We start from the raw sequence: 24,105 nt of genomic DNA on the forward strand, positions 1-24,105 counted from the left end.
AGTTGCTGCCCTTTCACACATAAGGAATGTACCAGAAACAGGACATTGGCCACATTTGGTGAAAGTATGGGTTAAGAGAGAAGTTATTTACTTATCCCAATGACTTCTTCCCAAAATCAATGCTTTTTCCCCTGAACCCTGATTTAATCTTCTCCAAAGAGCACTTCCTCCAAAGGTCATTTGTTCCTTGAGCTACCTTGTGTTTTGTTTCATTTGTTAGCTCACTTTTAAGTTAAAGCCTTGAAAAAGGGGTTTAACAGCTCCGAGCTGTTTATTGTGACATCAAATTCACACCTTTGTAAAATTTGCTGTCAGTGCACCAGTTTTTCAATTCAGTGACATAGCTATGTTTAGGATGCAAAAGGTTTAGATAAACAATGCTAGAGGTTCTTCTAAGTGTGAATCCAAAGCTGTGTCTATAAGATGCCAAAATTCTGACTGAAAAGTGAAAAAGGTCCAATCATCTGGATGTTTTATATACACAGTGCCAAACACCTGGACATTTGGCACCATGTAGACAAAACTTCCAGATGTTTGGGTGTTTTGTGGATGTATCCAAAGGATGAGAACCCACTCTTGCAAAACGTTTGCAAGAAATGTCGTGAAGAGTAGCAACAATGTGGCTCTTGGCCAAGTTTTCTTGATTCATGTTTTCTTGAAGATACTTTGGGGAAAAAATTCCAAACTACATTTTTCTGTGTCTGAGATACTGATTTTGGTTAGTAGCATCTTAGCCAAGTTGACAAGCATATTTTTCACAAAGCATTTTTGAAGGAGCATAATCACACAAACTTGCAATCCAAGGGTGTTTTTTCCAGATTTTTTTTTCTTCCACTGCCTTTGAATTCTTTTGGCAGGATTCATATGGGTTTTGTTAGGTATTTTACAAGTAATTTGGACTGGGAAATAGAAGTCAAGATCTCTAGATTTTTTTTTATAATTTACTCAAACTGAAATTGGGAGATGCTGGTACTCCACTATTATAGCGAGAGCCTAAAATCCATTTGCCAATCAGATGCAACCTACATGCTGTATAGTGCCTAGGACTTGGTCAGATATTGAAGACATTAAGGTCATCCACTGTATCCAGGGCCATCACCAGCCATCCTGACTTTTTGTCTTGCCACTGAACTTGAATGACTCTGGAAAAGAAAATGAAGTCAATGACTTTATGCAACTTTGCCTCACTTAAATCCAGTTCACACACCCCTACAAAAAGGGAAGACGACCACCACCAGCAACTATAACAATAACAACCCATCTTAACCTTGACTCTTTTAAAATTCTTAGCTCTTATGTTCTCTTCTCAACAGTAATACTCTACTTTAGGGAAAGGAAATGCCTCAGAAGGAACTCTTGTATAACTACCTTCTAGCAAAATCAAGATTTGATTTATACTATTATTAGTACAGAGACAGTGTAGCTAGAGCCAGCTCAGAGCTATGAAGATTTTGGTTCAAATCCCTTCTCTGATACATACTGGTTGTGTGACTCAATGCAAGATGCTTAACCTCGCTATTTGTGCTCTAAGTGATTCTCTAAGATGTTAAGTTGTAGAAAAGGTACCAACATGCACTGGTGTATAGAGTTTCCTCACCATGAACCACAATATGCCAGTGAAATCACAGACCTAGTCACTGTCCCTATTATGCTCAAAGGCAATGTTCCAAAGTGATTAGGGTGACTCCTACAAACCAACATCACACACGCAGACCTGCCCCCCATTCCCCAAATAAATTCTAGTAGCTCCCTTTTGCCTTTGAGATAAAATGAAGCTCTTTTATGTGAGCTATTATATCCTTCATAGCATGGAGCTAACTTACTTTTTTAGGACTTGTTTTTCCTCACATATAGCACTTCTGTCTCCTACTTGGAGTGCTCTATTTCTTGACTTTTGCCTTTTGTAATCTCTAATTTCCTCTAAGACTCAGTTCAAGTTCCATCTTCTGCCAGAGGACTTTCAAGCCAACCTTAGATACTTAGTAGCTGTGTGACCCTGGGCACTCTGTTCTTTAATTTTAAATAGATCTAATAATAGCACCTTCTTCCTAGCGTTATTGTATAGTTCAAATGAGATAATAATTATAAAGCACTTAGCACAGTGCCTTATAGATAGAAGACAATGTATAAATGTTAGCTACTATTTTAATTGTTTTAGTGACCATTAAAAGTTTCTGATGAAGTGCATGAAGTTCAGAAGTCTAAGAAGAAAAATAACTTCTTGCAACCCACAGAGATGTGATTCTTGTTAGAGTCCCTAATTTCGTGAATCATCTAGGGAGGATCATTTCTCTAGTAAAGCTTGCCAAAGAAGCAAGACTTACAAAGATGATAATCATGTCACGTTCACACAGCATGTGAGAAAATGCCTTTGCCAGTGGGTAGTACACACCTATGCCACCTCTGCTACAAACGACAAGGAATTTGCACCCACACTTTCTATCTGATAGTGCCAATGGAAGGTAGTCTACACTCAAGAGTTGTTTCCCCAGATGACAGTTGTGAGGTCTAAGCTGGAACCAAGATAAGTGGGGAGGGAGAGCTGCCAATCCAGAGCTATTAGGATCCTAGGTCCTTGGTTCATGTTAGTTGAAAGTTTTCTTCCCTAATTGCACCTAAATACCATCTCCAAGATCTTACTGTTGTTTCTTCAGAGACAAACTATAAGAGGAAATGTATCTAAGCCCAGGTCCCCTACCCATTACTATTATCAATCTCAGAATTCCATTTGGGATCTGGGAATTAATCCTAGGCCTCCTACTAATGCTTTGGGAAAACAATGATTCTGCTTGTGCTGACAATTCAAAAATAAGAGAGCCTCATGAATCAAAGGATGTTTCCCAAGGTTTTTCTGTTATTTTCTATAGTTCCCATTTCTTTATCCTGTATAAATATTTGTGTTCTGTAGGGAACATTACTGAGGAGCCCATATTTAAGAGAATCATATACCCATAGCAGGTTTCTATCACTTGTTTCATATCCATAATTTTTGTCCTTGCCTAAAGTTTAGAGTTGGGTAAACAAGCCTGGTTGGGTACAATAACTTAAAAAAAAACAACCTTACTTCCTGTCTTAGAATCAATACTAAGGGAGGCAGCTGGGTGGCTCAGTGGACTGTGAACCAGGCCTAGAGATGGGAGGTCCTGGGTTCAAATCTAACCGGACATTTCTTAGCTGTGTGACCCTGGGCAAGTCACTTAACTCGCATTGCCTATCCCTTACCGCTCTTCTGTCTTGGAATCAATACACAATATTAATTCTAAGATGAAAGGTAAGGGTTTTAAAAAAAAGAATTATTACTAAGCATTGTTTCCAGTAAATAAGAGCAATAAGGGCTAGGCAGTTTGGTTTAGTGACTTGCCCAGTGTCACACAGCTAGAAAGTGTCTGAAGCCAGATTTGAACCTACAATCTCCTATGTTAGGGCTGGCTCTCTATCCATTGACCCACCAGCTGCCCCTCCAATGTCTTTTCATTTGACAGTATCCTTATAACCAGAAGGCAGGTGGAGTGATGTACTTTCTAATATGAACAATCAGGAATCTACCCCATGGAATACTCTCAGGTCTGTAGTGGGTGATTATAGTAGGACTGACTGAAGGTAATAAAACCCCATGGATCTGACTGGGACACTAAAGACAGTTAATTTGTGTTTGACTAGATATTGACCCTGAGATTTCATTTTTATTCTTTAGTTACAGCTGCATCTGTGATGATACTGGATTCACAGGAACACACTGCGAGATCTCCTTGTCTGTGTGCTCGTCAAAGCCCTGTCACAACAATGGCACCTGTGAGGAGCTCGATGACACCTTCATTTGCCACTGCTGGCCAGGTAGGCATTCACCACCCCCACCTTAAACCACCTATAGATAATATTTCTTTACTGTGTGTTTTTTTTGCCCACAGAAAGCTAATGTCTCATCATGGCTTGATACCAACTCCTGCTTTCAATTTTCATCCCTAATCAAATAATATTTATTCAGAGATCTCATGCTCATGCTGCTTGATGAGCTTTTGTGCTAAAAAGGTTAAATGTGCAGCCCAATTACAAGAAGATAGGGGGAAAAAAGTCAACAGTGGGAGGAAGTCAATATAGCTTCAAGGAAAATGATTTCCACAGCATCTACTACTTCTCCCTTTCGTGCTCTTTGTTCACTCAGATACCTAGATTTCCCAGAAAGCCATAGGAGAACTTAGAAATCCCAGGGGTATTCCACATAGGTTCATTAGCCAACCAATCAGTCATAAATGCATGTTCAGTGCCCATGGAACTAGATAGCTATAGGGGGATAAACCAGAAATAGTTGACAAGCTCTGGTCCCCATGATATTTGCAATGTAAAAACAAATCACAATAATAATGCACACTACATAGTGCTGTGAATTTTACAGAAGACTTTCCTCACAGTAGCTCTCTAAGATAGGTTTTGCTAGCATTATCATCTTCGTTTTATAGATATGTTAACTGAGACTCAGAGATACTAAGCAATTTGCCTAAGGGATTTGATTTCTGTCAACAACTGTAGGTTTCTTCATTAGACTACAGTTGTAGAATGAACTCTTCCGGGAAAACATACATAGAAAAACATGGACAAGTAGGATGCTAATCACAAATTTGCTGAATCATCTTACTGGTTGAAGGATCTGGTCATGTTTAGCCTGGGGAAGAGATGACTCAAGGTCTTTAAGAATTGGAAAGACTGGCATGGGATGAAGGATGAGAGTTGTTCAGTGTGGCCCCAAGGAGCAGAACCAGGAGGAGACACAAACAGGCAAATTTAAGTTTGACATCAGGTAAAACTCTTTAACAATTAGAGCTGCCCAAAAGTGAGACGGGATCCCTTAAGAGGTGATGAGCTTTCCACTCCTGGAAGGGCTTTACACAGATGCCAGATTAACTGCTTATTGAGAGATGACCATGTTACAGTAGGGATTCCTTTTGTGTTTGTGTTTGCTAAGGTCCCTTCCTACTCTTAAATTCTTTGATTTTTCTATTTAGCAATTTTAGACAATCCTTTTATTATATTTCGTAAGCTCTAGCTCCTCAGCACTATACTATAGCCAAATTCCTATCTCCCCCGAGGTTCATTAGCTCCTACCAGGCATTGTCCTGCTGACTGGTGAGAATTCACCATTGTTAGCCACCATACTTCACTCTTTCCACCTCCCTTTCTACCTCTTATTCTGGGAACAGTAAATAATTCAGCACTGCCATTTCTGGGAAGGACATGCCAATCCATCACCCAGTGATACTACTCACCATCTCGGTGACTTCACAGGGACACCTCTGCATGGCCACCTGGCTCCTGTTAGAATGCACTTATTGCTTTTCTCTATTCGAATATAAGTTCCTCAAGGAGAGGAACTCTCGCTTTTTTGCTGCTTTTGCATCTCCAGCATTTGGCAAAGAACCTAGCACATATTTTAAGTTCCTAATAAATATTTTTTGTTCATTCATTCATTTATATATTTAAGTGTAATGGAAATAATCAAATAGGCAGGCTACAATTACATACATTAGTGCATATTGCATTCAATCACAGAGTCTATACTCCAAACAAGAGCAGTAACAACAACTGCATTATAAATTCTAAACATCTAGCATGGTAATGATAAAATAAAAAATTATGGATTATAGAATTTCCCTTCTCCTTTCTTTAATTCTACATAAAAAGATACCACCAATTTTTCACAATTCATAGGCTATTAATAAATTATTCTAACATTCTACTTTTATATTCCTCCTAACAGAATTCACTAAAAATAAGGTTACCTAATTTCATAGGTAGTGAGTTTCCTGTCAGAGTGCTATAGACGGAATTTGTGCTTCGTTTGAGATCAACTTGGTGGCTTTTAAAGTTCTTTCCAGCTTTGAGATTTTGTGATTCTATTATTCTCTCTTTTTTATCTTTCTTTCAGTCATTTTATTGCTTTTGGGAAAGAAAATCCCTTATGATATTATGCTAATTACAGTAGAGTTATTGCAAAACTTAGGTTTGCAATATCTAGGGTAAAAGATTTTCTGATGTAGCAAACCAAAATAAAATGACTAAAATTAAGTGTGGACATGCTATTTATTTGTTTGTTTGTTTGTTTGCCAATGCAGTCTGTATTTGTCTTCTCCATTTTTAGAAAATTTAAGAGGAGGCAGCTGGGTGTCTCAGTGGATTGAGAGCCAGGCTCAGAGATGGGAGGTTCTGGGTTCAAATCTGGCCTCACATACTTCTTAGCTGTGTGACCCTGGGCAAGTCACTTAACCCCCATTGCCTAGCCCTTACCACCCTTTTGCCTTAGAACCAATACACAGTATTGATTCCAAGACAGAAGGTAAAGGCTTTTATTTAATTTTTTAAAAAAGAAAGAAAATTTAAGAGTATGTATAATAATCCCTGTTAAAAGCCCATTTAAATTATGATCATCATTGTTAACAAACATGGTTTTAGCACACCTACTGTGTGCAGGAAACCATGCTGGGAATAAGATATATGACATAGCTGGCCCTCCATAAGCTTACAATCTATTCAGAGAGAGAACATAGATATACAAAGATAGAATCAAAGTTCCTGGAGGGCAAGTATTGTTTCATCTTTGTCTTTGCATCTCTAGCACCTTGAGCAATGCTTGCTACACAGTAAGTGCTCAAAAAATGTTTAATAAATGAAAGATTTGTACTCAGCCACTGCCTATGATGAGAAAATCTCCTCTAGAAGTCTTCTATTTCCCTTTGAATTCAACAGAGAAGCCCCCACATTTGTCACTAAACCAGTCCATCAAAGATAAATATTTATTAAATGCTTATTGTTTGCAAAGCATTGTGCTTGGTACTTGGATGCAAAAATAAAGTGAAATTACCTTCTACTAAGGGAAGATAAAATCGAACTAGTTAGTGTGAAGCCATTGTCACCAAAGGTGGGAGAATCAACAGTGGTGCCAGCCTAGTGGCATTAGGTGGCATTCCACTAAAGATATTAATTAGGAAGAAGTGAGAGACACCTTAAATAGCCAATTTGAAAAGTTTTACTGTTCTCCAAATGTGACCAGAGTTGTAAGAAAGCACAAAACATAATATCAGAGCCCGGGGGGAGTCAAGCCAGGACAAGGGTTTATAGAAAATCTTGTTAAAAAATATTGAACATAGCCCTGGTTGAAGGAGCCTATTTATATACACGGCTTAAGTGAGCAGCCTCTAGAATCCTCTTGGGGCCCCAGCAGAGGGGACAGGACTGGCAAGACCATTAATCAGATCCCTTGTAAGGCTCAGGATATGAATGAGATAATATGTGTGCTAGCCGAGAAAAAAAAAATTTTTTTTTGAAGGTTCTAAATTGGTTCCTTGCTCTTGCCATTATGTATGAGTTGGAACATGGAAAAGGAAGGGTGGAAAAAGAGAAAATATCCAAAACCTATTCCTCATTGAAGATGCTGTAACACACACACACACACACACACACACACACACACACACACACACACGAAATTTGGGTATCTAATTTTATGAATTAAAAAAATATTTTAAGATAGATGTTAGGTATTCAGATTGAAGAAGGAAACCACAAAGGTCCTTCAGGGGACACCTAAAGGACTCTGGGACCTCCGTCTGGCATATGCTTTTGATTTCTGTCAACAACTGTGGGTTTCTTCATTAGACTGCAGAGCCAGGCCTTGAGTTTCATGTGTAACTGATACTTTTTGCTGTTAAGCAACAAAATTTATTTTCTGGTTATTATTTGACATGTGACCCAATTCCAAGAGCTATTTTATAATAATACCCAATAATAGTAGGCTCTTACTTCTTGCCTTGTTCTAGTAAGGCATATTTCCGATTTTCAGTTTCCTTCACAAAATGTAACAATTGGGATTCAAATCTTTGTTTAAAAATTGATAATAACGATTTACTAATTGAAAATTATTTTAGAGTATAGAATAACCCTAGTATAAAATGACTTTACTCAACCATGACTTCATTAACACCACAATTCATATTTGATTTCCTATTTCTCTAGTAATTCACGCTACATCTATCTCTCTCACTATGCTTATTGGTTTGACTCTCTCACTTTTATATCAAAAGATTGTAGTGCTGGCATTTCCACAAACACAGATACTAGCATTATATCAGAGGGTCTATGACTATTTTTTAAAAAATATCACCAAGACAGGAGAGTGGCAAAGACTAGGTAATCAGGCTTAAGTGATTTGCCTGGGGTCTCACAAAAAGGAAGTGTCAAGTCAAATTTGAACCCAGGACCTCCTATCTCCAGGTCTGGTGCTCTATCTATCCACCGTGCTACCTAACTGCCCCTACAACTCCAAAAAATGGTCATTTCTGTGTCACCACATTCTATATGAATAAATGCTACTAAATTTCTCTAGCCAACTATATGTGGTTGGTTCCATCCCAAGAAAAAGATTCATACTCAGATTGCCAGCCAGGTCTTACATCTCACTTGACTAAACATGCCATGCTTCTAAAAGTCCAAATTCTGGAATCCTTTCCTACCCATTTCATAAGCCCTCTATACTAAGTTAGTTTAAGGAGACACTATTGTCTATCTGAAAAAAGCTTTGGCTTAGAAATCAAGGGAACATGGGGCAGCTGGGTAGCTCAGTGGATTGAGAGCCAGGCCTAGAGACAGGAGGTCCTAGGTTCAAAACTGACCTCAGACACTTCCCAGCTGTGTGACCCTGGGCAAGTCACTTGACCCCCATTGCCCACCCTTACCACTTTTCTACCTAGGAGCCAATACACAGAAGTTAAGGATTTAAAAAATAAATAAGTAGAAAAGAAGTCAAGGGAACAGAATTCTAAAAGTTCTAGAAAAAAGTCCTGGATTTGGAGGCAGGGGAACCAAGTTCAGATTTTAGCCCTGCTACATACTTTGTGATGCTGGACAAGTCCCTGAATCTTTGACTCTCAGTGAACTCATCAACAAAATGATGGGGTTGAATTTTGGCTTAAAGGTCCCTTCTGGTTCCAAATCTCTGATCCAACTTACAGTGCCATCATTGCCTTATGAGGGTCCTTCAGTTATTACTATTACTTTTTATTTTCTCTGATAGGGACAAAAGGAACTTACACATTTAGATTTCATGTATACCTGGAAGAAACATAGCATCCCTTTGTTTTTTGAGACAAAGTTCTTGTCCTTCGTGTTAGATTCAAAATGCAAACACTGTATATTGAGATCCATTTCCTTCCTTTTGCATTGATGCTGACCTCTATAATACTTTTCTAAATAATACTTTTTCTAAATAATTTTAGTATTTATCTTCAGTTCCTTTTTTGGGGGGAAATGTGCCTCCCCGAGCAGTATAGGGTTTAACTTAACTTTATTTGGTTTCCCTAAGGAGACAAGGCTACAGGGAAGATCCTGCCCCATTCCCTACCTCTCACCTCTGTTGATAGACCCACAAATTGTAGTCACACATTATGAGGTTTTAATCTTATAAAAACATATTAAATTCATTGTACAATGTTGACCCTACCCAATAATCCCTTTATAAAGGATGAATGCCTCTTGGATTGAGCCAGACTGGTCAAACCCAGAGTATTGTGTAATTAGAATGCTGATTAATTTAAAAATCCACAGTATACTTCCCCACAAATACACATGGTGTCCCTGGGAAGAGAAGGCATCCGCACACAGACCACTCTCAGGCAGTATACATCTCAAGCCTTGCAGTGTCCTGGCAGCCTTTCTCTTCTTCTTGGATGAGGATGCTACTTCGCATGGCTATAGCATCTCTGCTGGCAAGTGGCTCTGTCGTGTGCCCTGGGTCTACTTCTCTCCAAAGCTCCCCCTGACTGGGGTTGCTAGTGCTGGACACTGTTTTTCCTACTGGGTGGGCTGCTCTACTGTGACACCATTGCCCGCCATATTGCACTCTGGAAGAGATGCAAGAAAAAAGACAAAGAATATTTTAAAGACTTTTATGTATCCTCCAGCATAGACCCTTTTCACATCTGTGCCTCCATCAGAAATTATTCCCCCTCAACTAACTCTTCTTAGAGCTGCTTTTTGCGTTTTTTAAAGCCATCAGGGACTCAGCCCATCAAAGTCAGAAAGGGGTAACCTCTTTACAAGGTGTGAATGGCCACTCCTAGTTTCACACTCTTTATATTCCATGAATAGGGCACTCTGGGGTGTGATCCACTCAAGATTTCATCTCTTTAGAATCTGTTAATGTAACCATTCAGTGTTTGAAAGGGGCAAAACCTTAACACAGCATTGTCTCTGTTACCTGGGAAACTCAATTGATTCTGAGTAGTGGGTCATGTTTCCCCACCCCCACCCTATGTAGACACCCACATTTCCTTAAAGACCTCTAAAATTAGGATTGAGCATGTTTAGTTGAAGAAACAAATCAAGATAACTTGGATGCTATAAAAAATTGGAAAAAATATAATTAACTTTTAAACATTATGCAAGTAACAGCACTGGAAATTTAAAAAAAAAAAACCAGTGCTATAAATTTCCCAAAATTCTGGGATGATTCTTCTAGAACAAACTACACAATTGTTGACTAGTTGTTGCCTGAACAATAGACACGTTAAACAATATGACAGCCTACCCTCCCAGGGATATGAGCTTGAGTTATTTTTGGTAGTAGTTATTTTGAATTCATTTTCTAGTAGTAGTGTTTTACAGTTTGAAAATCATTTTCAACTCTTCACTCTCTCTACCCCATGTCATCATTTGTCAAGTCTTGTTGATTCTACCTCCAGCAAGATTTCTTACATCTCTCTCATTCTCATCTCTTACATAAACATTAATCACATCATCACCTCTCATTCAAACTATTATAATATCCTCCTAATTAATCTCCCTACTTTAAGTCTCTTCCCTCTTCAATCAGTCCTCCAAAGAACTGTCAAATAGAATCTTCTTCAAACCCATGTCTAAACACATAACTTCAGAGGATACTGAGACTCCCTTTTGCCTCTCAAATAAAATAAAAATGCCTCTTTTAAATTTAAAATCCTTTGCTACCTGCCTCTAGTCGACCTTTCCAGATACATTTTACAGTATTACCATTGAGACACTTTTTTTTTCCTTCCAAACTGGCTTCCTTGCTGCTCCCCACACACCTTCCACCTTTCTCTCCTCTAGGCTTTTAAGGAAACATTCCCCTATGTCTAGAATGAATTTCCATCGTGGCCTTCACCTCTCCGGACACCTAGTTGCCCAAAGGCTCAGCTGACCTACCAAGCCCTACAGGAGACCTTTCTTTCTTGCTCCCTTTACTAGCCCTGTGCTCCTCCTGAAAGTATTTTGTATTTACTTGGTATATACTTTATTATTACTTATCAGGGTTGTATCCTCTGATAGAATGAAAAATTTTAAAGGCATGAACTGTCTTATTTTCATCTTTATCTGTTTAAAACAGCATTGTGGCTCATATGTAGTCAGTGCTTAATAAATGCTTTTTAAATGTTATTTTTAAAAATTGAATTGAATGAGTATAGATAGATTTACGGTGATCCAGTCACACTTTCTTGGTCCAACTTTTGACAAAGCACGAGACTTGGGTAAGGCCAGCACACAAATATAATATGCACATTCCTATGAAGAACTGAGTGGCCTAAATAATCAAAAACATTTCCCATACTGGTCCAACCACAAGTCACTGAAAATTCCCATATTTGGGTTCCTTTGAGTTGTGTATCAAGGGTGCTTGAAATGCAAATTTGAACTAAATTAGGGGTTAGAAGATCTGGCTTCAGAGGGTAGCTAGTCACTGTCTTCTACCTTGTTGTTTTGGAGAGTCCTTTTATTTCCCTAGATTTCACTCTCCTCATTTGTAAAATTAGGTACTTGTACTAGATCAATGGTCCTTGAAATTCTTTCCAGTTCTTGATCTGTGAGAGAGCAGATAAAGTGTGGCTTTAGTCATTAGTTCTTTTTTATTTCCCCTTAAGCCCCTTTCCTTGTGTCTTAGAATCCATTGATTTGAATGAGATTTTAAGACAGAAGAGTAGTAAGGGCTAGACAATCAGTGTCAAGTGACTTGTTCAGGGTCACACAGCTAGGAAGCATCTGAGGTCCTCCAGACTCCAAGCCTGGCACTCTATTCACCTGTGCTACTTACCTTCCCTTAGACATTAATTCTTTATCTTTAATTAGTTCCTTAAATTGTTTTTACCAACTTGCCTAAAAAAGATGAAACAGAGTAGGCTAGTTTTAAGAAGAAAAGACTATCTAGAACAGGGATTCTTAATCTAGGGTGGGAGCCCCAAAGATAGTTCATTTCATTTTGGTAGACATTATTAAGGCTTTAGTATGTGTGGTACTGTGCTAACCACTGGGAATACAAATAAGAAAAGGAAAGACAATCTCAGACCCTCCCTGCCCTCTAGGAGTTTATAGTCTAAAGGGGGAACATACAAAAGGGAGCTGGAAGGGGTAAAGGAAAATTCTGGGTGTATCAGAGGGGGGAAGAGGCTAAGGGAGATGAGAAGTTAACTGAGTTAAGACCCAGATCATGAGATTTCAGGTAATCAGCTTATCCTGAGTGATAACATTCTGTTTAGTGGAGTTCAAACCCAGCAGAGTAGATTTCAAGGCATCCATGAACTTGGATGGGAAAAGCATTACTCCTTTATTTTCCCAAACTTCTAACTAAAAGTGAGCACTTCTTCAACTGCTGAAAACCACTATTCTGAGAAGGGAACTACAGGCTTCCCAGACCGTCCGTGGGGCCCATGACACAAAAATAAGGTGGAAAAACTCTGGTTTCCAGCGTGGGTCAGTGCCTGGGTCATGGGGGACCTCTTCGACTGCAGTGGATAGTATAAAAGCTTGGAGGGCTCTGTAGGGATGATGAGAGCAGCACACAGGGTCACGGACAGAAATAATCTGCTCCATCTAGTTCACACTTTTGCCTGGGGCAAAATATGTGTTTGAGAGGTCACAGGCTAGGGCCAGTCTCTCTCGCTCTGGCTGTTGAACAAAGTGAAGCTAGTTCTTTATTTTACAGTCTGTGAATTCTTTCCATCAGCGAGGAATTTGAGATACAAAACCACAAATGATGCCTGTTAAACACTTCATAGGGTATGGCATTTGGGGCAAGCATTTGTTTTCTGGCAGAGAAAACATTTCCTCTCCCAGGGTGTGCATGGATGAGCATCATGGAGGACCTCACCTAAGGCACACGCTTGAGTTCATGAACTCGGATAAGCGCCTTTCACATCATCATCATCATTATTATTAGTATTATTTATTTCCATCCTTTAGGGTTCACAGGCTCCCAGTGTGAGATTGACATCAATGAGTGCAGCAGCAACCCCTGCCTCTCTACTGGGGAATGTGTGGAGCGGTCCTGGGCAAGCCACTATGGGAAAATCCCCGAGTTGCCTTCTAAATTCAACTACCTTCAAGCCACAGGTTACGTGTGTCATTGTCAACCTGGATATACAGGTAAGGAAAAGGGGATTCTAAAAGCCAGACTCTTCTGGCATCTTCTAACAGACCAACCAACCAGCATGGGAGGGAGGTATGTGATGAGAAATGTGGGGACCCGAATGTGTTCCTGCAGTGCATTGGGTCCCCCTGGTGGACATGGAAAAGACTTTGTTCAACAGAAAATATAAACAAGAAAATGGTTTAATATGGTTAAGCCAGCAGTTTTAATTTTCTCCTTCACAAAACTGGAAGGCATAGCTGAGGACAGAGGGAATGTGACAGTTTGACGTATCGGACTGGGAGACGAGCATCTCAAGCCGTATGAGAGCATCTTTAAAAATAGGAACAAACTACAATGTGATTCTGGACCAAAATCTGCCACTCCGGCTTTTGGAGCTATCATCAAGAAATCAATTAATATTCCCTTATAACTGGGACTTCTAGTTAGTGTTACCCCTTAGGACTGAAGATTCTTGGGGGACCAATGATCCAGTGACCCTGACCCAAGGAAGATAGGAGGGAGAAGGAGAGAAGGGAAGATGGAAGTGAAGGACGAGGTGGCTTGTAGTAAAATAAGTGGTGGATATTAAGCAACACTCTCCTCTTCTCACTTCAGTCAGTGGCAAGTAGTTGGATGCCTCTTTAATTTAATGAATATGATCAGTGAAGATCCTAATTAAGGAATAGACTTTTTGTTTCCTCTTGTTCCCAGACATTAGTCTTTGTCTGATCTGTAGCTATGAAATAGATACTATCTAATCTTAAAATTAATAAGAACGGACATTTTAGGGACATCTAATTCTGTTCTGAAAAAGAAAATAAAGAAGCCTCTATTTTTCTTCCCTAGCGCCATGCAAACAAGTACCTCCTTGTAGGCAGTAGCTACTCAATAAATATCTGTCTTGCTTGATTTCTTTTTACCTAATTAGCTCAATGTGATTTACTTCTTTAAGGAAATGCCTTGAGTCATAAAAGAGAAAAAAATACTTTCTCCCCCATGAACTTAGGACTTGCTTTAGGCCTCAAGTGATATTCAGAGTTTGAAGAAGAGATAAGAGAAGGGGGAGAAAGTCACTTTAACTAAAGCAAAGGGTTTGCACAGGATAATATGAAAAAATAATAGAATGTCAAAAATAATAGATATTTATGAAGTTTTAAAAAGAGTCTATTTGCTTATAAAATGTTGAAAATATGAGATTTGGAACAGACAGACTTTCTCAGATGAATTTCTGAAATAAACTGCATCTTTAAGTCACACAATGGTTGAAAGATAATGAGAACATATGATCTCTTCATATTTATTGTTTGATTGCAAAATAGCATTTCTTCTAAATCAAAATAATGATAATTCAGCCCTTATAAGTTCTTCTATAACAAGGTCCTTCCCAAGAGTCTATTTTTCAGGCATACAAAATTCTTTAATAGATACAACCAAAGTGATAATTGTCTAACAACCCTCTTGTTATCATTATCAAGTAAGGTGGAAAATGGGGAGACGTATGCTCACCAGCACTGGTTGTCACTGCTATGGAGGGCAGAGTACTATTGAGAATCCAAACGGCAGAGAAAAATCTAACAGAAATGGTGAGGTCTTACAGACACATCTATTTGTGAATAACAACATTCTGATTGCATTGATCAGATGTATTTGTGGGGAACAGTGTTCCTAATGTACTGAACCCCAGAATGCTATGGAGTCTCATCACTGGGTTCCATGACCACTTGAAAGAGATATCCCACTCAATTATTTCTACTAGAGAGATTCCAATATGAATTAGTGTGGGTCTTTCAAGTTCAAGAATTTTTCTTAAAATTCAAAAGAATGTTAATCAAGTTCTTCTACCCATTTGAATTGTTCTTGTTGGAAAAGGGCTTCCCAAATGGGTGATTGTTAAGTCAGTATTCTCACTTGGAAGCAAAAGAGTAAAAAAAAAAAAACACCAAATATCTCATGCAGAAAATTTATGTTTCCAGATGACTTTATAGGATAACCTGTACAGGCGAATGAGGGCTCAGAGGGGATGAAGATGATTTGGGGGACATAGAGAGTAGAATCCTTGGATTATCACAATTCATGAGGGAGGGGAGGGCGGAAACTCCCCAATGAGGACTTCTCAGCCTTTCTTTTTTGTGCAAGAAAAGTCCAGTCTCTAATATGAGTTTGTTTCTCTCTTCTAAAATTTCTTTTCATGTTCATTTTTAAACTCTTACCTTCTGTCTTAGAATTGATTCTAAGCATCGGTTCAAAGGCAGCACAGTATGGGTTAGACATTTGGAGTCAAGTGATTTGCCCAGGGTCACATAGCTGGGAAGTGTCTGAGGTTAGATTTGAACCCAGGACCTCCAGTGAGTGGATCTAGCCTCCAATCCACTGAGCCACTCAGTTGCCCCCTCTATGCTGTATTATTAAAACTAGAAGTGGAAGAAAGCTTGTTCTGCTTTAATGTTAGTTTTCATGATCATATGAAGCAAAAACAAATTTTACATTTTTGCTAAGTACAGATTCCAAAATTCTGCTTTTTATTATATGTGAGGTGAAAGGAGCCACCTTGCTGCCCAACAATGGCAGATTTAATTGTCTGGAATGTCCATAGAGATTAGAAAGTATAACTACACTGAATTTAGCCCAAGGTACTAGAGTCCAAGAGGTATGGCTTGCTTAGGAAATTCCGATGGAAATAGAACCACAGAATCATTCTGGCGTGGGACAGAGTTTGAAGGGACCCCTGAGGCCATTTAATCCAATTGGTACCAAACAAAAATCTCTTTATAACATCCTTAATAAGGAGTCAGTCAATATCAGCTTAAAGGATTGCCATGTTGGGAAGCCGGCTACTCTGGAGCTATCCTGTGATACTCCTTGCAGTTTTTGTTTGTTTGTTTCTTTTAGGGTCTTCTCTTGCGATTTCATTATGTTTAGCTAGGTGGCAAAATAGGTCTGGCGTTAGACCTGGAGTCAGGAAGACTTCAATTCAAATCCTGCCTCATATTTAATGTGTGACCCTGGGTAGAGCAGATAGGAGGTACAGTGGACTGGAGTTAGGAAGACTCATTTTCCTGAGTTCAAATCTAGTCTCAGACCTTCACTAGCTTTGTGCCCCTGGCCAAACCACTTCATCCTGTTTGCCTCAGTTTCCTCATCTGTAAAATGAGCTAGAGAGGGAAATGGTGAACCACTCCAGTATCTTTGCCAAGAAACCTTAAATGGAATCATGAAGAGTCAGACATGACTGAAAAGCAAGATCAAGTTATTTAACCACTCTCTTAATTTCCTCATCTATAAAGTGGGAATAATGATAGCTTCTACCATCCATGGTTATTGTGAGATAAAATAAGATAATATTTGAAAACTGTAAATTTGTAAAAATGTTTTACAAACATTAAAGCACTATATTAACTGCTGATGCTGCTGCTGCTGCTGCTGCTGCTACTACTACTACTACTACTACTACTACTAGGAACTCTCAGAGTGCAAACAACAGTATTTACTGCAATATTCCATTCAAAAGAAACTCTTAAGCCAATAAGTAGCAAATGTACAATTCTTTTCAGGTAAAATCACAGAGACTGAGGGATGGCAGGTAGAGTTTGTTAAGCATTAATTTTGGGGAAAAGGAGGGGGAAGCTCACTTGAGAAATGCTGTCTTGTCTATAGGGAAGTTGTGAGGGAAACATTCCTTCTACCAGTGCAAGTCATTCATTCTTGTTACCTAGGTTCACAGATGTAAAGCCTGATGGTACTTGAGGGAATATTTATTCTAATCCCATCATTTTACAGATAAGCAGATTGGACACAAAGAGATCAAATTTCCATCCAATGTCATGGAATTATAGAATCTTTGAAAGGAAAGAAAGTTCTGCCATGATCAAGTTTAGCCAATATTTTAAAAAGAATAAAACCCAGGAGGAAACTAGGTGGATCAATAGATTGAGAGCCAGGCCCAGAGATGGGAGGTCCTGCGTTCAAATCTGCCTTTAGACACTTCCTAGCTGTGTGATCCTGGGCAAGTCACTTAACCCCCATTGCCTACCCCTCATTGTTCTTCTGACTTGGAAACAATATATAGTATTGATTCTAAGATGGAAAGTAAAGGTTTAAAAAAATTCAATCCAATAAACATTTATTAAGTGCTTACTATGTGCCACACACTATACTAAACACTGGGAATACAATTAATCAAAAGAAAGTTTGGAGGTGTTTACAGACTAGTGAGGAAGAACGACACACAAAAGGATGCAGGAAATTGCAGGGATAAGGGGAACATTGAAGGGTACCTGGCTGTTCTATTCTTGGATAGCTCTGGTTGTTAGGAAGTTGTTTTTGGCATCCAGTTCAAGTTGTCTTTCTGTAATTTCCACCCACTCACTTCTTCCCTCCCCCCCACTTGCCTTCTGGGATGGAACCAAAGAGATTTAATCCATTTACCACCTAATGTCTCTCAAGTAGTAAAACCCATCTATGATGTGCTGTCCTAGCATTTGTCTTCCCTTCCCTGGGCTGTTCCATCAGCTGATTCTCATATGACATGGATTCAAAGTTCTTCACTCCCCTGGGTTGTTCTCTTCTGGATGCTCTCTAGCTTATCCATGCCCTCCCTAAATCCAGATGTGGTTTAAGTAGGGCAGAGTAGAGCAGGACAAGCAGTGCCTTAGTTCTGGAAGCTAGGCTTCTCTTAAAGTATCCCCAAATCACATTAACCTTTTGTGCTGTTGGGTAACACAACTCACTTGTACTGAGTTACAGTCATTGCTAATAATGCCTGTAGCCTCCCTGGACTTTTGTGAGTGGCTCATGAAATAACATACATACACTATATGATGGTTAGTTATTATCATTATCTTTCTCCTCAACAACGATCACAACTGATAATAACCACCACCATCACCACAACTTTCTTATATTTTTGTCTCACTACTTGTAAGGTCTCTGAGAGCAAGGACTATTTCTTATTTACATCACTGTAGTGTAGTTTCTGGAGCATAGTAGGTGGCTTGATGCTTGATCTGGTTGAACATCCAATAGTCATTTTCCACTGAAAATAATTCTTCTGTTGACCTTATATTAGGAGCACATTATTCATTCATTCATAGAGATAATGATTTTGTCTTTTTAATTGAACATTTTTAGGTAGAGACATTTAAATATTACTTCAGGAGGCACTAAATGCATATGTAAGATTCTATCATTGGCTGAAAGGTCAAACTTTTCACTTCTATGCATGTTCATTTAATGGAATGTTTATTGACATTATCAAAATATCTTTCCCCTCCCCATTAATGTTTGGCTTCTTGTTATCCTTTTAATATTCATTTCTGTAAAAACTTTTTAAAAAAATCTGGTGCCTATATTAGCAAATTTTAAATGTCATGGTTTCTGATATCCACCACTAACACTATAAAATTAGTGTAGCTATGCTTCATCTTAAAAGAATGGCTATGTTCCTGAAAATCTGCTGTGCATAAATTGATGGAATCTTTGTGTCAGAGACGCTTGTGGTACGAAGGATATGAGATAACTTTCAAAAGTATCACATTCTCTTTTAGTTTGAGCTTCTAGACCGAAGTCTGGAAAATTTTTTTCCACAAGAGAGTCCAGTGAATTGGCACCAATTCCCTAACATGTATAAACATTGTTTAAAACATACAAGAAAGATTGTTAAAAGAAAATAAAAATCAACACATTTTATATGCTGCAACAGAAAAATCATAGGAAACCACAGAAAGGGCTACAACCTCCCCCAATTTCCCACAAATTTTCCCTACAGTGTTCTTTATTGGAATGATTTGCTTCTCTACAAGTCTGCTACATCCCATCTGTTACCATGATACAGTCAAATTGGCTTTCTTAGGATTCCCCGCACACAATACTATATTCCATTTCCTATCTCCATGACTTTCTTTGCACGTGCCTGGAATGAAGTATTGCTTAGTTCTGCACAAACAGCACCTACCTGAAGCCTTTCCTGATCCACTTGGTTATTAATGCACTTACTTCTCCCAAAATATTTCTAGTACTTATTTGATATATTTAATATAAATTTATTTATGTTTATGTTGCTTCCCCTGATAGAATATAAGATCTTTGGAGGCAGAAATTGTTTCAGTTTTGTCTTCGTATCTCTTTGTGCTTAGCAAAATTCCTAGGACATAGTGGATGCTTAATAAATGCTTGTTGACTGACTGATTGACGCTCAGCTAGTCTGGCAACTTATAGGTGTTCTTATTAATCCCATTTTACAGTTGAGGAAACTGAAGTTAAGTAACTTGCCCAGGATCACAGCTAACAAATGTCTCAGGCCGGGACTGAAATCAGATCTCCTGTGCTGATCTGCTGCCCTACAAGTTGCCATGAAGTGGAAAGAATATTGGATTGGTTTTGAATCCTGGTTCTGCTAATTATTGACCTAGTACAAATAGCCCCTCCCCTTCCCTGACTAAGTTGGGGAGCCAGTTGGAAAATCTTTTTAGAACTTGGATCATTAAGAAGAAATTCTTGGGAAAGGTGTCCACAGGAGTGGGGTGAAATGGAACAGAGAAGGAAGTTAAGACCAGTGATGCTTACACAGCTATAAGCAGAAGTAGTATTCAAAGGGAGCAATAGCACTCTGAGAAAAGACATAATAACCTTGCCCCTAGTTGAGCCTCTGGCATTCATAGGTAACTAAGCTATAAACATGGAAGCTAAACTCTTACAACGGGAATCCTTGTCTCAGTGGTTTAGTTAGAGCTCTGTGATGTTTGGAGAGAGCTATAGTATATGACCAGATGACAAATTTCCCCTAGTAACCAATCAACAAGCATTTATATGGCTACCATGTGCCAGGCACTAAGAATATAAGGACATAAATCAATCTCTCTCTCTCTCTCTCTCTCTCTCTCTCTCTCTCTCTCTCTCTCTCTCTCTCTCTCTCTTCTCCCCCCCTCTCTCCCCTTCCCTCCCTATTCCTCTCTCTTTTCCCTCTAACTCCCCCCACTCTCATATGATAACATGGTAACATCTAGAATGATCAAAGAGAAATCCTTATTATCTTTCCCCTCAAAACCTTACCTCCTCCAAACTCTCCTATTTCTGTCAAAGATAACACCATCCTTCAGCCTCTTTCAGGCTCTCAGCTTCAATGTCATCCCTGACTTCATTTTCCCTCACCCCACAAATCCATGAAGTTGCCCAATCTCCACAACATCCCTAGCATCCCACCCTTCCCCTCCCCCCCCATCCACACAGCTAAAACTTTGGTTCAGATCTTCGTCATCTTTTACCTAAGTTTTAAACTGTCTCCCAATTGTTCTCTCAGCCTCAAGATTCTCCCCATTCCAAACCAACCTACACCATGCTCTCAAAGTAATTTCCTTAAGCACAGACCTGATCATACGGCTCAGTTAACGCTGGCAACTTCCTTATATTTCTAGGATAAAATATAAAGTCTTCTATTTTTCATTTAAAGCACTTCACAACCTGTCCCTGACCTATTTTTCCAGCCCTACACTCTGCAATCCATCCAGATAAGGTTTTTTCTTATTTTTCCTATCCAGTTTCCTCTGTGCTTTTGCATTGGCCACCCTTCCTCCTTACTGCCACCTCACAGTCTCTGGCTTCCTTTATAATATAATAAAGCTCAGGCACCATCTTTTGCAGGAAGCCTATCCTGATTCCCCCAATTTGAGTGTTCTTCCCACTAAATTACCTTCTTTACATATAAAAAGTTCGAATATATCCAATTTATGTTGATGCTGTATATATGTATATATATGTATATACACACATGCATATATTTATATACATACTTGTTGTTTATCCCATTAGAATGTAAATATGGATTTTTTCATTATTAACATTTGTGCCCATGTCTGCCAAGCATCCTTGATAAATTCGTGTTTAATGCTTGAGACTAGATTTAAACTTCGGTTATCTTGACTCCAAGATGAATATTGACCTAATGAGTAAAGTAGTAGAGCAGGAGCCATGAGGAGCAGAGTTCAAATCCTGCCTCATATACCTACTTAGCTGTGTGACCCTAGGCAAGATTCTTAACTTCTCAATCTCAGTTTCCTCATCTGGAAGATGTAGACAGTAATAGTACCTGCCTCCCAGACTTGTGGGAATCAAAGAAGATCATGCTTTTATTTTAGGTCCTTTGTAAGGTTTAAGGTCACAGAAATAGAAATAGAGATATAGAGATATGTAACATATATAGATATAAACAAGAACATTTAGTATGCTATATATATATATATGTGTGTGTATGTATATGTGTACATGAAGGTATAGTATTATAGATAAATATATATACTTGTGTATATATGCACATATACTAAGAAGTATCTCTATATATTTGCTACATATCTATATCTTTATGACTTTAAAACTTGCAAAGCACTTTAAAAATCACGTTACATATGTATATGTTTATTTTATACCTATGTAGGTTGGATATTATTATTATTATTATTCCTTGTTTCCCTTATACTTAAATTATACATTATGATTTCAGAAATGTTTGAACTTTATTTCCGATTGATCTTCCATTTTCAATGGCTTCTAAGCTATTTGTGTTTTTTTTTCTGCTTCTCATCTTCTCTTTGAAGGATGCAAAGATCTGTTAAAAATCTGTAAAGAAATACATTTTAAAAAAAAACATAGGGAAGCTTGATTTTTTTTGAAAGAAATCCTTTTGCAAATAGAATGCCTCAATGCTTAAGTAATCCCTTTTTACATTCTCTAGTCCTTGATTTTAAATTTCCATATGTTGAATTTTCTTGAAAGGAGCCACACACTTCCCTTTTTTATGTACTGGAGAAAGTATTAGAGTGATTACTGATTTTTTTTTTTTTACTGAAATACAAAATGAACCTTAGAGAGCCAGGCTGCCCAGGCTCTGTGCCCCCCCCCCCACTCCTCCTCACTTTAGCACTGAGTTGAGTAGATGTTTCTAGTTCCAATGTTTTTGCAGAACAGGATTAAACAGGCCAGTTGAACCCTTAGAAGAACTGACCTTGTTTGGTTGGCTTCCCAGAGTGGGGCCACAAGGGTTTTGTTGACATATATGAATGTTTTCAGGTTCTGTTATTCATTTTGACTGTCCTTGGCTTTTCTCCCTCAGTGTGTGAGAAACCGATATGATGAGTTAAATACTTCTTTTGACACAAGTGAAAAGGGGTAATATCATCCAAATCTCACATGAGGAAGAAAATGCTAACAAAATGTTTGCTTTTTGAAAACCAAAGATACAGGGGGAGGGGGAAACCTCCTATTTACTCTGAAGACCATTATCTTAATTTAAACAGTGGGAGGTTTAGATCAAGATTACTGGATGAGTGTATTTTTTAGTAGATTAAATTACTATTGGATAGCCACAGATTAAAACTACATGTTCTTTTTCTCTCTTTCTTCCTTTTGTTTCATAGTTCACATTTGGTTCCGGGATATTCCCACAAATTTGTGTCTTCAAATTAAATTTTAGGGGTTCTGAATAAAATAAAAGTTCAAATCTCCTGACAAAAAAATGAAAGGAGAAGAATAAGATTCACACTTCAACTCCTTGAGCTACAGTTAGGTTAAATTTCAATATCTTTTTCAGCTCCTCACAGATAAGTCTGTCACCTTTTCTTTAGCAAGAATCTAGGCCTGATGAAGCCTTTTATACATGCAGGACCACGTCACTCCTTGATTCTTCCTGAAGCTGATTGTGCTCATGTTATTTTCATTTCCTTTCCTTATTATTAACATGAAAATGACATGATGGGAAAAACCATCAACCTATGAATGACACTTTACTTTCTAATTTTTGTAGTCAAACTGGGATAATCTAGGTAAAGAACCAAAGAATATTTATCTTTTGGTGTGAGAAAAAGCAGTATGGCCCTGTCCATGTGCATAGAATACAATTTCATGCCTTTAGTGAATTGGCAGGATTTATTTAAAAAAAAAACCACAACCCTGAATCAAATCAGTTTTGAGAATTAATTCTGGTCATATGAGACTTCACTCCTTTATTCTAGACATATAACAAACATGTTGATTGATGTGTCAATAGAGACAGAAAGCCAATGATCATTATAGAGAAAGCCAATATTCTATTTATTTTTACATAGTGATATTGAAATAACTAAAAATTATTGAACTAGATATCAATAATACTAATATAGAGACCTGAGGGGGTGAGATATAAGGGATAAGTTCCCCCAAGTGAGGATCCAAGTCAGGATGAGAAATATTCTCTAGAGATACTTAAAATAGGATTCATTTTCAGTCTTTGAAAATAGCTTAGGTATGATTTTACCTAAGCATCAGAGGATGAACAGAATAGGTCTTGATTCCATTTAAAATATTAAATTCAGGTCAACTGAAAAAATATTTAGTGCTTATTATATGCAAGGTACTATACTAAGTTAATTAAGGAGATAACAAAGTACACATTTGTGCGAACACACACACACACACACACACACACACACACACTACACACATCAGTCTCTGCTCTCAAAGAGCTTATCCTCTATGAAGGGACATAAATGTATCCAAACATACAATATAAATATACAATGTATATTTAAAGGAATGCAGAAGAATTTCAAGAAATAAAGATCAGGAAAAACCTCCCAAAGAAAGTGGCACCTAAGATGGTCTTAGAAGGAAGTTAAGGATCCTAAGAAGAGGTGTGGAGGGAGGCAGGACATTCCAGCCATGGCAGGGAGCCAGAA

At 38.3% G+C, this 24,105-nt stretch overlaps 1 protein-coding gene across 1 annotated transcript in view; it reads left to right on the top strand.

Moving 5' to 3' along the window:
- The window catches only part of CRB1 (crumbs cell polarity complex component 1), a 189,528-nt gene that overhangs the window by 50,705 nt on the left and 114,718 nt on the right, over positions 1–24,105 (top strand). Inside the window, exons 4-5 of the mRNA XM_044674912.1 lie at positions 3,695–3,834; positions 13,237–13,419. Of these exons, the coding sequence (XP_044530847.1) occupies positions 3,695–3,834; positions 13,237–13,419 (323 nt within the window). The remainder of the gene's footprint in view (positions 1–3,694; positions 3,835–13,236; positions 13,420–24,105) is intronic.

Source organism: Gracilinanus agilis, chromosome 4 (assembly GCF_016433145.1).
Source record: "Gracilinanus agilis isolate LMUSP501 chromosome 4, AgileGrace, whole genome shotgun sequence".
Taxonomy (NCBI): domain Eukaryota; kingdom Metazoa; phylum Chordata; class Mammalia; order Didelphimorphia; family Didelphidae; genus Gracilinanus; species Gracilinanus agilis.